The following is an 18,116-nucleotide window of genomic DNA, read 5'->3' as shown; positions in this document are numbered from 1 at the left end:
CCGGTATTAAGTAGTTTTATATTTATGGTCCATTGTAGGTAGATTCACTGCTGACTCAGTCACAATACAATTTAACTGTTAATGCAATTTCTATGGTACAGATTTAGATGTCAAATTGTGAAGGAAAACAGCTGGCTAAAGTGAGATTTGGTGGAAAGAATACTCAGAGGCATTATGAGCTCAGCCTATTAGTACCTCACATTACATGCCATTTTGTACAAATAGGGTTAATGTGGTACAGATGGTAGAATATTAGGCAGTGTGCATTTTCAAAAAAGTACATTGTATCATTCTCATGAATATTCAGCTATAGAACATAGAACACTACAGCACAAACAGGCCCTTCAGCCCACAATTTGCGCTGATCACATCTATACCCACCAGGCCATAGAACTATCTGTAACTCCCAATCCCATTAAATCCCATGTACTCATCCAGAAGTCTTTTAAAAGACCCCAGCGAGTTCACCTCTACCACCACCGACGGCAGCCGATTCCACTCACTCACCACCCTCTGAGTGAAAAACTTACCCCTAACATCTCCTCTGTACTTGCTTCCCAGCACCTTAAACCTGTGTCCTCTCGTAGTGACCATTTCAGCCCTGGGAAATAGCCTCCGAGAATCCACCCTGTCTATTCGTCTCAACATTTTATAAACCTCTATCAGGACACCTCTCAACCTTCGTCCCTCCAGGGGGAAGAGGCCTAGGTCCCTCAACCTATCTTCATAAGGCATGCCTCCCAATCCAGGCAACATCCTTGTAAATCTCCTCTGCACCCTCTCAATAGCTTCCACCTCGTTCCTGTAGTGAGGCAACCAGAACTGCACACAGTACTCCAAGTGGGGTCTGACAAGGGTCTTATAAAGTTGCAGCATTACCTCCCAACTCCTAAACTCAATCCCCCGATTTAATGAAGGCCAGTACACCACATGCCTTCTTGACCACATCCTCCACATGTGAGGCCAATTTAAGAGTCCTATGGACCTGGAACCCAAGATCCTTCTGCTCCTCAACACTGCTAAGACTCCTACCCTTGATATTGTACTCCTTCATCCCATTGGTCCTGCCAAAATGGACCACTACACATTTATCCGCGTTGAAGTCCATCTGCCACTTCTCTGTCCAGTCTTGCATCCTATCTATGTCATGCTACAACTTCTGACATCCCTCCAGACCATCCACAACACCACCAACCTTCGTATCGTCTGTGAACTTACTAACCCATCCCTCCACTTCCTCATCCAGGTCATTTATGAAAATGACAAACAGCAAGGGTACTAGAACAGCTCCTTGGGGCACTCTGCTGGTGACCGACCTCCATGCAGAAAAAGACCCATCCACCACCACTCTCTGCCTTCTGCAGACAAGCCAGTTCTGGATCCACAAGGCCAAAGCCCCTCGAATCCCATGCCCTCTCACCTTCTCAAGGAGTCTTGCATGGGGGACCTTATCAAACGCCTTGCTGAAGTCCATGTAAACCACATCCACCGCTCTTCCTTCATCAATGTGTTCAGTCACATTTTCAAAGAACTCAACTAGGCTCGTAAGGCATGACCTGCCCTTGACAAAGCTGTGCTGACTATTTCTGATCATACTAACCTTCTCTAAATGCTCATAAATCCTGTCCCTCAGAATTCTCTCCATCAATTTACCAACCACTGAGGTCAGACTCACCGGTCGATAATTTCCAGGGCTATCCCTGTTGCGGTTCTTGAAAATAGGAACCACATCCGCAATCCTCCGGAACCTCTCCCGTCTCCATTGACGATGCAAAGATCATCACCAGGGGCTCTGCAATCACTTCCCTCACCTCCCACAGTATCCTGGGGTACATCCCATCTGGTCCCGGCGACTTACCTATCTTGATAGAATTTAAAAGTTCCAACACATCCTCTTTAACGCCCACATACTCAATCTTTTCAGTCCACCGCAAACCTGTAGTACAACCTCCCAGATCACTTTCCACTGTGAATACTGAGGCAAAGTACTCATTAAGCACCTCTGCCATTTCTTCTGGTTCCACACAGACTTTTCCCCCTTCCCCTTTTATAGAACATAGAACATTACAGCGCAGAACAGGCCCTTCGGCCCACGATGTTGCGCCGACCAATTAAGAAAAAAGCAATGGCCCTCTAACCTAAACCAATCCCTTTCCATCCATAAACCTGTCCACGGACCTCTTAAACGCCCCCAAACTAGGCGCATCTACAACTGCAGCAGGCAGGGCATTCCATTCCCCCACCACCCTCTGGGTAAAGAATCTACCTCTGACATCTGTCCTATAACTACCATCCCTTAATTTAAAGCTATGTTCCCTCGTGCTAGCTTTCTCCATCCGAGGAAAAAGGCTATCACTGTCCACCCTATCCAAACCTCTAATCATCTTGTATGTTTCAATAAGGTCTCCTCTTAGCCGCCTTCTTTCTAACGAAAACAACCTCAAATCCCTCAGTCTCTCCTCATAGGACCTTCCCTCCAAACCAGGCAACATCCTGGTAAACCTCCTCTGCACCCTCTCCAATGCCTCCACATCCTTCCTATAATGTGGGGACCAGAACTGTACACAATACTCCAAGTGCAGCCGCACCAGAGTTTTGTACAGTTGCAACATGACATTGTGGCTCCTAAATTCAATCCCCCTACGAATAAACGTCAAGACACCGCATGCCTTCCTAACAACTTTATCGACTTGATTTCCAACTTTCAGGTATCTATGCACATATACACCTAGATCCCTCTGTTTGTCAACACTATTCAGAGTCCTACCGTTAGCCGTATACTCTACACATCTGTTATCCTGCCAAAGTGAATTACCTCACACTTTTATAGGTTCTATCCCTTCACTTCTCATCCTTTTACTCTTCACATGTTTGTAGAAAGCCTTGGGATTTTCCTTAATCTTACCTGCCAAGGCCTTCTCATGACCCCTTCTGGCTCTCCTAATTTCCTTTTTAAGCTTCTTTCTACAAGCCTTATACTCCTCTAGATCCTTAACATTTCCTAGCTCTCTGAACCTTTCGTACGCCTTTCTTTTCTTCCTGACTAGGTTTATTACAGCCTTTGTGCACCACGGTTCCCGCCACCTACCAAAACCTCCTTGTCTCATCAGAATGTTGTCATGCAGAGCTCCAGACAAACATTCCTTGAAAATCCGCCACCTTCCTTCAGTACTTTTCCCCAAGAACACCACCTTCCAGTTTACTCATCCAATTTTCTGCCTGATGTCTTCATATTTCCCCTTACTCCAGATAAACACCTTCCGAGCCTGCCTGATCCTATCTGTTTCCAATGCTATCGTGAAGGAGATAGAATTATGATTGCCATCCCCGAGATGCTCTCCCACCGAGAGATCCGACACCTGTCCTGGTTCATTAGCCAGCACCAGGTCAAGTACAGCCTCTCCTCTCGTAGGCTTATCCTAGTGTTATGTCAGGAAACCCTCCTGAACACACCTAACAAACTCCTCCCCATCCAAACCCCTTACCCTAGGGATATTCCAGTCGATGTTCGGGAAGTTAAAGTCTCCCATCATGACAACTCTGTAATTACTACATCTCTCTAGGATCTGTTTTCCTATCTGCACCTCAACTTCCCTGTCACTATTGGGCGGCCTATAGAAAAATCACTCAGCAAAGTTATCGACCCTTTGCTGTTCCTAACTTCCACCCACAGTGACTCTGTAGACAGTCCCTCCACGGCATCCTCCTTCTCTGCAGCCATGACACTGTCCCTGATCAACAGTGCCACTCTGCTACCTCTTTTGCCTCCCTCCCTGTCCTTCCTGAAACATCTGAATCCCAGCACCTGAAGTACCCAGTCCTGTCCCTGAGACATCCAAGTCTCCGTAAAGGCCACCACATCACATTCCCAAGCAGCAATCCACGCCCTAAGCTCATCCACTTTATTCACTACACTCCTGGCTTTAAAATAAACACACCTCAGACCCTCGGTCTGGGCGCTTCCCTTCTCCATCACCCATCTAACCCCCCCCTCATACTGTCTACAGTCCTTCTCTACTTGGGAGAGAACCTCCTCGCTCTCAGTCACCTCATCTCGATTCCCTCCCCCCAACCTTTCTTGTTTAAAGTCCCCCCAGTAGCCCTAGCCAACCTTCCCACCAAGATATTGGTCCCCCTGGGATTCAAGTGCCACCCGTCTTTATTGTACAGGTCACATCTGCCCCTAAGGAGGTCCCAATGATCCAGGAACTGGAATCCCTGTCCCCTGCTCCAGTCCCTCAGCCACGCATTCACCCTCCACCTCATTCCATTCCTGCTCTCACTCTTCCGCGGCGCAGGCAGCAATCCTGAGATTACTAGCTTCGTGTTCCTCTTTCTCAACTGTCTACCTAATTCCCTATAATCCCTTTTCGTGACCCCTTCCCTCTTCCTGCCTACGTCAGCGGTACCTATATGTACCACAACCTCCAGCTCCTCACCCTCCCCTTTCAGGATGTCTGGGACGCTTCCAGAGACATCCCGCATTCCAGCTCCAGGGAGGCAAACCACCATCTGGGACTCCTGTCTGCATCCGCAAAAACGCCTGTCTGACCCCCTCGCTATGAAGTCCCCTATTAACACTGCCTTTCTCCCCTTTTCCTTACTTTTTTGAAGTACTGGGTCGGGCTCAGCTCCAGAGACTTCCCCCATGTGAGCTGCCCCCCCCCCCCCCCCCCCCCCCCCCCCCAGCAGTATCAGACAGGGGTACTTATTATGAAGGGGGACATCTACTGGCGTGCTCTCCATCCCATGAGCTTTCCCCTTCCTAACAGTTACCCACTTGCCTTCCACCCACTTGCCCCAGTGTGACCACTTGCCGGCAGCTCCTGTCAATTGCCTCCTCATTCTCTCTAATGAGACGAAGGTCCTCGAGCTGCAGTTCCAGTTCCTTAACCTGGTCCCTTAGGAACCGCAGCTCCCCATACCGAGAACAGATATGGACGTATGGGAGACCAGGAGCCTCCAGGATCTCCCACATATTGCATTGGCAACTATGAAACAACAAGCACCAACATTCAACAGGGTATGCTTGAATCTGAATTGAAAATAATCCCAAATTCTGTTGAAGATTTCACACTGATTTCTACGCAAATTGAACTGAAATTAAAAATGTTTGAAAGATCATAGGAGTTATTATCTGTCTGGAATCTTTGTATCTTAGTAAATATTGGGAGGTTTGAAGCCATGGTTTTTGGTCCCCATTCCAAACTCCAGTCCCTAGCTACCAACTTCATCCCTATCTCTGGCAACTGTCTGAGACTAAACCAGTCAGTTTGCAAACCTGATGTCATATTTGAACCGGGGATGAGTTTCCATATATATGCACCCATCTCCGAGACTGCATATTTCTACCTCTAACTCCAACTTTTCCCTTATCTCAGTGCATATGCTGCTGAAATCCATATCCATGCCTTTTGTTACCTCTAGACTTGATTATTCCATGTACCTCTGGCTGGTCTCCCATATCGTACCCTCTGTAAACTTGAGATCATCCAAAACTCTGCTGCCTGTGACTTAACTCACACCAAGTCCCAAACAATTATCAACCCTATGCTTGTTGACCTAAAATTAAAATTCTCATCCTGTTTTCTAATCCTTCCATGGCCTTTTCCCTCCCTGTCCCTGTAAAAGCCTGCAGCCTCACAATCCGAGATATTTACTCTGACATCCTAAGCATCCCCGATTTTAATCGCTCCACTGTGGGTGGCTGCACCTTTAGCTGTCAAGCCAGTAAGCTCGGAAATTCCCTCTGTAATTCCCACCACCTCATTTTCCTCCTTTAAGATAATGCTTAAAATTTATTGCTGTGCCCAAGCTTTTGGTCATCTGACCCAGTGGGCTGTGTTTTACAGCCCTCCCGGTGGACCTTTACGTTTATGTAAAGGTGTGAAGGAAGGGGCATGCACAGCAGTCAGTGGGTGGCCTTTGCATAACATTGGAAATCCCCCACCCCTACTCCTCCCCGGATGGCCTTCAAACCATGCCTTCCCATAACCCTCCCCAGCCTGCCTACTTTAGTCCCAACAACACCCACTATACAGTTTGAGCAGCATTCAATCCAATTCAATTCATCAGCAGCGCTTGAGGCTGCTTCCTCCCACTGAGGGGCGAAAATCCCATTCTTGGCCCATTTGCTCACCAGAAGCCTGTTATGTCTATGAAAGAGGTTTCTTTTAGATGCATTGGCTGCTGGCTCTCTCTCACAGTAGGGAGAGGGATGGGGGTGAGGGAACAGTGAGCAATATCCCTCCTATCCATGAAATCCAGCCCAGTTCTTCCTTGTATATTCAATGTCAAGTATCATTATATAATCATCAATTCCCTACGGTACAGAAGGAGGCAATTTGGCCCACGGAATCTGCACCAACAGAAATCCCACCCTGGCCATACTCCCATAATCCCCCCCTACATATTTACCCTGCTAACTCTCTGACACTAAGTGTCAACTTACCATGGCCAATCAACCTAATCAGCACATCTTTGGAGTGAGTGAGGGAACTGGAGCACTCGAAGAAAACCCACCCAGACACAGGAGAATGTGCAAACTCCACACAAGGCTGGAATTGAACCGGGTCCCTGGTGCTGAGGTAGCAGTGCTAACCATTGTGCCACCATGCTTTTCTAATCTGCCTACCAGTTACTTCAAACTTGTGTGTCCTGGTTATTGAGTTTTAAGGGAATGAGATCTTTCCTATTCATTCTGTCTAGGAAGTTATTACAGTTTCAAAACAACAAAATTTACCCCAAAGAAAAGGTACATTATAGTAAAAGTGACAATGAGTGCAGTTTATAGAAACAGTGGAGCAATCTTGAGCAATGTAACTTTGATGTTTGAAGTAGTTTATTTGGAGAGTAAAAGTAGATGAGAAATTATTTCAAAGTTTAGCCTGCAGACGCATGAAAAAATTGTGATAGGTAGATGTTAAAATAAATTTTATGTCGCAAAATAACCATCAACTTACGGACAATATCTTATTTTCAAAGTGACCACTGCGTCTAACTGCACAGGATCCAGTTTGAGACAGGATAGAGACAAATTAATCAGCAAAACAGATCATGTTGGATTTGCAATTTAATTCAGATTACATGTGGCCTTGAAATTTTATGTGGTGCTGTACTCACCACTGAGTCTGCAAAAACTGTTAAGAAATCCCACATTTGTACTTACCTGCGTTTTGGTTCCTGTTTCTAGTGCTCTGCATCATGTGGTCAAGGTATACAAAACCGGAAGGTGCGATGTGTCAATCACATCCAGAAGCAAGTGGAAGCAAGTTACTGCAACCATTCAACCAGACCTCCTCTTGTGCAAAACTGCATCATTGCACCTTGTGAATATATTTGGATAACAGGGGAATGGTCACAGGTAATAATTATTTGGACTCCCACTCTTGAAAATTACATTTTTTTTTTGCCATTTGTAGCTTTTCCATCCATAAGTAAGCGGTTCAGGTTTTTTTTGCATTGTCATGATTGTAACACAAGTCGCCTAAATTCAGTGGTGATCACAGAGTAACAACCTCGCTCAATAACAGCTTGCAATTATAGAGCACCTTTAAAACATCCCAAGGCACTTCGTATAGATGTAATCATATTTCGAGGGGGAGATGGTGGCATCGTGAGAATGCCACTGGACTAGTTATTCAAAGATGCAGGCTAATACTTTGGGGACACAAGTTCAAATTCCACCACAGCCGCTGAAAACTCATCTGGTTCACTGATGTCCTTTTAAGGAAGAAAATCTGCTATGCTTACCTGATCTAGCCTACGTGTGACTGCATCTCAACAACAATGTGGCTGACATTTAAGTAGCCTCTGAAATGGACTGGAAAGCTACTCCATTTAAGGGTAAGTAGGGATGGGTAACAAATGCTGGCCTTGCCAGTGATGTCTACTCCCCATCAAAGAATGAAAAAAATTTCTATGGACCAAGATCTGGACAATGGGATTAGGTTTCAGACAATACAGACAGAGGGCAAACTGATCTCCTTCTATACCAAAAATAGACACTGATCCAAATGAGGAGATATTAATAAGAGTGAGGTGTTCATAAGGATCAAGAAGTAGCAGCGAATGAATCGAAAGGGGAGGGTAGGTAAAATTTAAACTTGAACCTACCTTCCTATTGTGATTTCAGAGCCTGGCCCAGAGATCCTCTATTTTTGTCATGGATCTTGACAGGTCATCAACTTGCACCAAATTGGTAGATTCAGCAGATATTTAGATGGGGGGTTGGGAGCTCAACCTTGCATTAAAATAGTTTGACTGGGTTTATGCCTTCAACGGGTACAGACCCTTCTGTAAATCCCAAGACAGCACGGTGGGAAAGAGCTGGAGACGATCTTTACTAGCCTCCCTCTATTTTTCCCCCTGACCTGTACATTTTCCAGGTAGAAGGCAGGGAGAAGATTTTGGTGCTGTTTCTTCCATGAGCGAAACCATAGTTGATCTGATAGCAACACATGATGAGTATTGTGTAGGGCATGGTGTACATCTTTCATTTCAAACACACAATTATGTAATTCTCATTGGCTCAAATGTTTCAGAAATCAAATGAAATATTTTACTTCTTAGACATGGTTTGTTTGCTGCGCTAGTTAAAAACTCTTGAACCATATTTACTTACAAACTTCTACCATATGTATTAATTCACTTGAAGCAGCCAGAGGTCATCCAGCACTGGCTAACAAAGTTGTAAATCGATAATTTACTTTTATTGTGTAAATGCATTGTAATTAATCCAGTTTTAGGGAAAAAATTAGTCTTGTTGGGGTGCTTCACCTCATTTGATTTAACTATATTTGACTTCAACCCTGAATCTGTGCTATCAATAATAACTTGGTCTAGTTCCATGTTTGGATTTTAGTTTCTTGGAAAAACAAACAACTTGCTATTCAGAAGGAACATAAACATGTCCAGGTGAAATTCATGCAAGTCCATTTCTGGCCTAGGCTGACCCACTAATGTTAGTCACGTCCTGATACAGGATTCCAAATACTGGGAGGGATTTTGCCAATTTTTGGCAAAGTGTCAACACTGGAATAAAAATGTCAATTCTGCAAGGGTTGCCCGCAGGTAGCACTGAAAAGTTTTCCTGCTGTATTTTTAAACTGATGGACCAATGAACCGTATAAGGTGGGTCCCACAACTTCGCAGCGTAGGCTTTTAAATGATTGGGAAGCCCTTTAAGTTCCCATTGATATAAAGAAATAAAATTAAAAACATCCCTGCACAACCCCCCACCCTGAATATGAAACTCCTGTCCTCCCCCCATGCCAGGGGCTAGTGTCTGGGCAGTGACTGGGTAATGCCAGGGTGAAGTGCCATGGTTCTGCCCAGGCAAGTCCCCTCCCAGGGTCAGTATTCATTTGTGCACCTCCAGCCAGTTCTGCTACCCAGGCAAACATTATGGGGGACCCATCGTGATTTATTCCGGTGTAAGAGGATGTTGACATGGCTGGTTAATTTAACGGGACAAAGATAATCGGGTGATAATTATACTTAAATGATGCAAATTGAGATCACGACATTTAAGGTCAGTATTACCGTTATGTCATTGGCAGGGGGCAGGGACAATCAGTTGGAGAAATCCCGCTGGTTTATAAGGACTCCTGCGGAATTCTCCATCTTCTCCAATATTCCCACCTCTAGATGTGAACCAGAACACTTGACATTTTTTTACATTTAATTAGATGAGCAGTGTCACAGTACCTGTTCTCAGAATGATTTCTAATTTAACAATTGTGTTCCACGTCACTGTGCAGTTGAGGATTATTTTCCTCAGTGATCCCTCCCAACTGCAGTGCACAAGAGGTGATTACCTTTCCTCACAGATTTTCTCCCTCCTGACATCAAAAAGCCTGTTAGCTCTGTTAAATTCTGAAACATGTCGCAGAATAAGTTCTTTCATTTAATTCATGATCCAGGAATCTGACATGCTGATAAGAATCGAAAATACAAAAACCCAACCCTTCATTTAGAGTAAGAAGTCTCAAAGCACCAGGTTAAAGTTAAACAGATTTATTTGGAATCACAAGCTTTCGGAGCTCTGCTCCTTCATCCGGTGAGTGGAGCTCATCTGATGGAGTGGTGCTCTGAAGCTCATGATTCCAAGTAAACCTATTGGACTTTAACCTGGTGTTGTAAGACTTCTTTCTGTGCCCACCCCAGTCCAATGCCAACATCCCCACATCTTAGTTTAGAGAGCAGCTGTGGGATCTCGTCTATGAAATAAACAAGTTCATGGAGATTGAAAACAATTTAATAATTGAGCTGAGGTTAACTTAGTTAATAGCAGCAACTTGCATTTATATTGTGCTTTTAGGCATCCAAGCCATTTCACAGAATATACAAAGAGATATTAGGTCAGATAACCAAACACTTTGCCAAATGGGTTGGTTTGAAGGAGCTATTTAAAATTTGAGAGAGATAGAGAATTTCAGAGCACAGGCTTAAGGCAATTGAAAGCATGGTGCCAATGGTGGTGCAGTTAAAACTAGGTATGCGCAAGAGACCAGAATTGGAGAAGTGGAGATAAAAATTCCTCCTCTATTTTAAAAGGTCGTCTCTTTAGCCTGAGGTTGCGCCCTCTGGTGCTAGTTTTTCCTTCTCTTCCACTAGTAGGAAAACCTAGAATCAGAAGGCACAACCTCAGGCTAAAGGGACGACCCTTTAAAACAGACATAAGAAGGAATTTCTTCAGCCAAAGAGTGGTGAATCTGTGGAACTCTTTGCCTCAGAAGGCTGTGGAAGCCAGGTCATTGAGTGTCTTTAAGGCAGAGATAGATAGGTTCTTGGTTAATAACAGGATCTGGGATAATGGGGATGAGAAAAATATCAGCCATGATTGAATGGCGGAGCAAACTCAATGGGCCGAGTGGCCTAATTCTGCCCCTATGTCTTATGGTCTTATTGTGGGATTTGAGAGCCAGAGGAGGTAGAGCGATAGAGAGCGCAGAGAGGATGGATTTGCAAGGAAGAACAAGTATTTTAAAACAAATGTTTTTGAACTGGGAACCAATATTGATCTTGAACACGGGTAATAGGTGAACAAGGCCTAGTGCAAATTAAGATACGGGCAGGAGAATTTTGTATGAATTCAAGTTTATAGAGGGCAGATAATGGGTTCTGACCAGCAAAGCATTGGGATAGTCCAGAGATACCTAAAAGCATGAATTAAGGTTTCATGTTAATTCCTTTCAGGGCTTTGTTAAGAATCATGATAGAATGCTTCCATTAATCTCAGCAGCTGTCTCAACAGGGCAAGTTTAATCCTGGAATCCTGGTCTGATTACTATTTTGCAACTCCAGTAAGTGTGTGAAACCAAGATGAGAACTCAAGCAGGCTCAGATGTGTACGGTTCTACAGTCAAACAACCTGCCCACTGTTTAGGTTTGATTGGCGTTGCACAAATCTCAACTGTAACCCTTTCAGATAAAGAGATTAGTGCCTCCAGCAGGCAATGCTAAAAGCTGGTAAAAAAGGAACGAGAAAAACACATTTCTTAGGCTTAGATGTTACATGACTGGAAAAGATTGCTTATATAGCTATCAATCTTGGCCCTTCATTCATATACACATTCAGTGAGCTTGAACAGTGTGAAACACTTGGCTCCAATGTATTCTTGAGTTAGAGGTTGCCATTTACAATAGTTTTCTGAACTTGGAGATAGAATTTTACTTATCGATGAGAGATTCACTGTCTTAACAAACAAAGTTAATGTTGTAAACTAAGCCACTGTCAAAGCTGCATGAGTCCTAGATCCTCCAAACTACAAAGATGAAATGATCAATGTTTTGGCAGAGATGGCAAGAAATTTCATTGCCAAAACTGAAAAATAATAAATACATAGAGGCTTACAGCATGAAAACGAGCCCTTCGGCCCAACTTGTCTACGCCGCCCTTTTTTTTAAACCCCTAAGCTAATCCTAATTGCCCACATTTGGCCCATATCCCTCTATACCCATCTTACCCATGTAACTGTCTAAATGATTCTTAAAAGACAAAATTGTACATGCATCTACTACTACCTCTGGCAGCTTGTTCCAGATGCTCACCAATCTCTGTGTGAAAAAATTGCCCCTCTGGACACTTTTGTATCTCTCCCCTCTCACCTTAAACATGTGTGCTCTAGTTTTAGAGTCCTCTCCCTTTAGGAAGAGATATTAACTATCTAGCAGATCTATGCCTCTCGTTATTTTATAGACCTCTATAAGGTCACCACTTCAGTCTTCTGTACTCCAGAGAAAAAAGCTCTAGTCTATCCAGCCCCTCCTTATAACTAAAATCATCAAGCCCTGGTAGCATCCTAGTAAATCTTTTCTGCACTTTTTCCAGTTTAATAATATACTTTCTGTAATAGAGTGACAAGAACTGTACATAGTACTCCAAGTTCTATCTTACCGATGTCTTGTACAACTTTACCAAGAATCCTGTATTCAATGTTCTGACCAATGAAACCAAGTATGCTGAATGCCTCCTTCACCACTCTGTCCACCTGTAACTCCATTTTCAAGGAGCTATGAACATGTATCCCTAAATCTCTTTGTTCTGTAATTCTCCCCAATGCCCTACCATTAATTGAGTAAGTCCTGCCCTGGTTCAATCTACCAAAATGCATCACCTTGCATTTATCTAAAGTAAACTCCATCTGTCAATTGCCGACTGGCTCAATTGATCAAGATCCCATTGCAATCAGAGATAACTTTCTTCACTATCCACTATGCCACCAACCTTGGTGTCATCTGCAAACTTACTAACCAATGCCTCCTATATTCTCATTCAAATCATTAATATAAATGACAAATAACAGTGGACCTAGCATTGATCCCTGAGGCATGTCGCTGATCACAGGTCCTCAGTTCGAAAAACAACACTCTGCAACCACCCGCTGGCTTCTGTCAAGAGGCCAATTTTGTATCCATTTAGATACCTCACCCTGGATACTGAGAGATTTAACCTTGTGCAACAACTTACTATGCGGTACGATGTTGAAGGCCTTGCTAAAGTCATGTAGACGACATCAACTGCACTTCCCTCATCTATGTCTTGGTTACCTCTTCAAAAAAACTAAATCAAATTTGTGAGATATGATTTTCCACTCACTAAGCCATGCTGACTGTCCGTAATCAGTCCTTGCAGCTCTAAATGCCTGTAGATCATGTCTCTCAAAATATCTTCAAACAGAACTCACCCACCACAGATGTGAGGCTCACTGGCCTGTAGTTCCCAGGCTTTTCCCTGTAGCCCTTTTTAAACAAAGATACAACATTTCCCACCCTCCAATCTTCAGGCACCTCACCCGTGACTATCGATGATTGAAATATCTCGGCTAGGGGACCCGCAATTTCCTCTCTAGCTTCCCACAATATCCTGGGATACACTTCTTCAGGTTCCAAAGATTTATCTACCTTGATGTGCTTGAAGACTTCCAGCACTACTTTCTCTGTAATATTTACACTCCTCAAGACATCACTATTTATTTCCCCAAGTTCCTTAACATCCATGCTTTTCTCAACAGTAAATATAGATGAGAATATTCAAATATTCTCGTCCATGAATGAATTTAAATAAACACTGGCAGCATAATTACTGCTTCAAGCACTCAGCAATCAAAATTAGTCTTACAAATGCATAAAAATAGAGTCCTTTGAATGGAGCAATAATATTTCATTACCGTTTTTGAGGTGTTAACATCCAGCAAATAGTTCTGACACCTTGAAAAGCTGGATGCTCCAGTTGGATCACATTAAATGGTTGGTATACCCTGTTCAGTGGACTTGATTGATACAAGACACATCGCTGTTTGCTGTTGTTATCAGTTTCTAGCTGGACATAATGCCCCATTTCCTGAACACTTCTGCAGCTCTCGTGGATTTGCTCATGGCTGTAAAGCAAAAGAGAGAGGAGGCTGGTTAAACATAAAATAATCTAAACCAGATCTGAGCAGTGAAAGAAAGAACAAAATCTGGAGTGGAGTAGGTGAGGGATGTGAACAGAGACAGGAAGATTGAGATGTGAGGTGTCATAACGAAGAGGGATTGGACAGGAATATATCACAGGGTTGGCTTGAAGATGGGGAAATTTGTTATTGTATATTCAAGGTAACCATCTGCTCATTAAGGAACTGGTCAGATTAAAAGGAACAAACTGGTTGGAGTCCATCCAAAATGAACCAGCAATATAAATCCATTCACACTTGCCTGTAAAGCTTTTTGTTTCATTTTAGATTAATTCCAATTGTTCTCTTCGTATTCAGGACACTACGTTTCTATACAGCTGACAATAACGAAGGTTAATTATTAAAGCCCTAAAATAAAAGGTGGCAAAATGTTGCTGCTTGCCAAAAATGGCACAAAATGCTGCCCATGTTTCCTACAAGTGATTACAGTTCCAAAGGTTGCCAGCATAGCACTCTGAAGAGTCCTAGGATCACAAATAATGCTTCATATATTCAAGTTCTTTTTTATTATACATTTCACTGTTTAGTGGTTTCTGATATGCGGTCGCAACACTCTCCACTAGCTCCAAGTACTCAGAAAATTAGCCTCTTGAAGGTCAACTCTCTTAAAATAGCAAAATAAATTCAATGACTGGGCCACACTTCAAAAGAAAGGGTCATCCTGACTCAAAACATTGGCTCTATTCTCTCCATGCAGATGCTATCAAACTTGCTGAGTTTCTCCAGCATTTTCTGTTTTTATTCCAGATTCCAGTATCCATAGTATTTTGCCTTTATCAAAAAAAAGTCTCCACAATAAAAAGTGGATATTCAGTAGACATTCCCCTAGCCTATACAAGTCTGAAACATATTTGTGACTTTACATGCCTGTTTTCTTTTAATGAAGCAACAAGTGAGAAATTCTCCCCAAAAAGTCAGAATGTGATTCAAACAAATGGTAACTTTTAATGTGCAGTTGCCAATTAAAATCTGAAAAAAACATCAACCCTATGTTGCTTTAAAACTAATGTCAAGTGTAATGTGTACATTGCTGTGCAATTTGTGATGAGAAGATACCTATTTAATTCTGAATCATCTCAAGATCCTGGACAATTTGTGCTTCTTCACCATTTACCCCACAAAGAATGGCCGCTGCTCCTTCTCAATCTCCTTGTAAGTTTTCTGCATTTGCAAATAAGTTGTCAATTAAATTTGCTATAGAAAATTAAGACTGATACTTAACTGATTGTGGACAAGTCCCCAGGACCGGATGGAATGCATCCGAGGGTTCTGAAAGAAATGGCGGAGGTGATAGTGGATGCCTTGGTGGTTATTTTCCAGACGTCGCTGGATTCCGGGGAAGTGCCGGATGATTGGAAAACGGCTAATGTTACGCCCTTGTTTAAGAAGGGTGCCAGGCAAAAGGCGGGGAATTATAGGCTGGTTAGTTTAACGTCTGTGGTAGGTAAAATGTTAGAATCTGTCATTAAGGAGGAAATTGCGAGGCATCTTGAAGGGAATTGCTTGATAGAGCAGACGCAGCACGGTTTCATTAAAGGGAAGTCGTGTCTGACAAATTTACTGGAGTTCTATGAGGATGTGTCTAGGGCGGTGGATAGAGGAGAGCCGGTGGATGTGGTCTTTCTAGATTTTCAGAAGGCGTTTGACAAAGTACCTCAGAGAGGTTATTGCAGAAGGTCGAGGGACATGGAGTTGGGGGTAGGGTGTTAGCGTGGATAGAGGATTGGTCCTCAAATAGGAGGCAGAGAGTGGGGGTCAATGGGTGCTATTCGGATTGGCAGATGGTGACTAGTGGAGTGCCCCAGGGGTCGGTGCTGGGGCCTCAGCTTTTTACCATTTATATAGATGATCTGGAGGAGGGAACTGAGTGTAGGGTGTCGAAATTTGATGATGACACCAAGATTGGGGGAACGGCAAATTGTGCGGAGGGTGTGGAGAGTCTGCAGAAGGATCTAGATAGGCTGGGCGAATGGGCCAGGAAATGGCAAATGGAATTTAATGTTGGCAAGTGTGAGGTGGTCCACTTTGGTAGGAAGAATGGTAGGAAGGACTATTACTTACGGGGCGAAAAACTGCAGCAGGCAACGGTGCAGAGGGACCTCGGGGTCCTTGTGCATGAGTCGCAAAAACCCAGCTTGCAGGTGCAGCAGGTGGTCAGGAAGGCAAATGGGATGCTGGCCTTCATAGCGAGGGGCATTGAATATAAAAGTAGGGAGGTCTTGCTGCAGCTGTGTAGGGCATTGGTGAGGCCGCAGCTGGAGTACTGTGTGCAGTTTTGGGCGCCGCACCTGCGCAAAGATATTTTGGCCTTGGAGGGAGTGCAGAGGAGGTTTACTAGGCTGATACCAGAGTTGAGGGGGTTGAGCTATGAGGAGAGGCTGAATAAACTGGGCTTGTACTCGTTAGAGTTTAGAAGAATGAGGGGAGATCTCACTGAGACGTATAAGATGATGAATGGGATGGATAGGATAGAGGTGGAGAGACTCTTCCCGCTCAAAAAAGACAGTAGGACTAGGGGGCACAGCCTCAAGATAAAAGGGGGGCAGTTTAGAACGGAGTTGAGGAGGAACTTCTTCACTCAAAGGGTGGTGAATCTCTGGAATTCTCTGCCCGTTGAAGTGGTGGAGGCTGCCTCGCTAAATATTTTTAAGACGCGGGTTGATGGGTTTTTGATAAGAGAGGGGATTAAGGGTTATGGGGAGAGGGCGGGAAAGTGGAACTGAGCAGCGACAGATCAGCCATGATCTTATTGAATGGTGGGGCAGGCTCGAAGGGCTAGATGGCCTACTCCTGCTCCTATTTCTTATGTTCTTATGTTCTGACAATATCTGTCAATCTCTCCAATCCAGAAAGGGAACAATTTAAATTGTAGAATCTCATTCCTATAGCTAATCAATAATTGTTAGAGATGTTTTCTTACTTTTCTGCCTGGCTGTCTGTATTTAGAACATAGATAGAAAAACATAGAACAACTACTTTCTTCTTCTATCCAGATTTGATACAAATTCAACTAGACAAAGTGTCTTGTGCAATGATTCTGCAAGGTCCCAGATGCTCTGGTCATACGATTACTCGATTTTGCTTACAGTGAAGCTTATAGTTATTTTCTGACAGCATGGCTGAAATTTTACTGCCCCACCCGCCACGGGAATCAGAGCGGGTGAGCGGTGGATCATGGAAAGGTCCGTTGACCTCGGGTGGAATTTTACAGGTTCAGGACAAATGAAGTTGTAAAATCCCACCCCATGTATTTTTCAGTTTCAGAAGCAATACCTTTAATGCAGTTTGTTGGTGACAATCCATAAGTGTACTCATTTTAATAATGGTATTAGTGTCAGAAAGATGGAAATTACCAATTTCAAAGGGATAGTAGGTGAGACAGCTTCTTTATTCCTCATGTATATTGGCCACCATCACTTCTTTCAGGAGTGGCCAACCTCCTCCTGTCTTCTCCCTCTCTCGTCAGTTATGGTGTAACTTCTGCTCAAAGAGGACAGAGAAGATGGGGTTGAGAGGAATTGTATTTAATATCCATTTGTACATAACTTCACATTTCTTTCTCATGCTTCCAGTTTAAGAGAGAACCCACTGGAGTGTATGGCCTCTGATTGATGTCCTTCAGGCTGATGTGAAGGATTCTGCGCCAGCCCCCTTTCAGAGCCGTGAGCTCATCCACTAACAAGGATGAGACTCAGAGAGGAACATCATTTGTGGAGCTTGCTGGTGCCTTCAATGCCTGGGTCCCTTCCTGCCCCCCACTCTCCTCCCACTGCCCCCATATTCCACTTATGGAAGGGTGAGGGGGGGCACAGTGGACACTCCACCTGCAGAGTGGGTAGACTACAGTGGAGCTGTGTGACATGACGTTACAGCATTGCCACTGAGGCTCATGTCCCCTGTACCAATTAGTGGTTAGTGTGAATATATATCCTGGTGATGCAGATGAGGCTCTCCATCCTCTTCTGGCATTGGTGCTGGCGGCCCAGGGCACTGAATGCAGTGGCGACCTGTTTCCATGCAAGATTGGTCAGCTGGCTCCTCCCATCCTTCCTGTTCTCCACCTGGTCAAGGAAGACACCCAGGGACAAGTTGCTATACTTGGGCACTGCAGATTCTTGTCCCTTTCTTGCCATATCAATTGGCCTTGTTGATAAGCTG

General features: G+C 43.9%; 1 protein-coding gene across 1 annotated transcript in view; it reads left to right on the top strand.

The window, feature by feature from the left end:
- The window catches only part of LOC145344494 (A disintegrin and metalloproteinase with thrombospondin motifs 20), a 388,246-nt gene that overhangs the window by 342,828 nt on the left and 27,302 nt on the right, over window positions 1-18,116 (top strand). The window contains exon 31 of the mRNA XM_080191669.1: window positions 7,193-7,363. Within this exon, the coding sequence (XP_080047795.1) occupies window positions 7,193-7,363 (171 nt within the window). The remainder of the gene's footprint in view (window positions 1-7,192; window positions 7,364-18,116) is intronic.

The sequence above is a fragment of the Carcharhinus amblyrhynchos genome, chromosome 6 (assembly GCF_965287045.1).
Source record: "Carcharhinus amblyrhynchos chromosome 6, sCarAmb.v2.hapA, whole genome shotgun sequence".
Classification (NCBI taxonomy): Eukaryota; Metazoa; Chordata; class Chondrichthyes; order Carcharhiniformes; family Carcharhinidae; genus Carcharhinus; species Carcharhinus amblyrhynchos.
The sequence above is the reverse complement of the archived record's forward strand: the minus strand, read 5'-3'. Positions and strand labels throughout refer to the sequence as shown.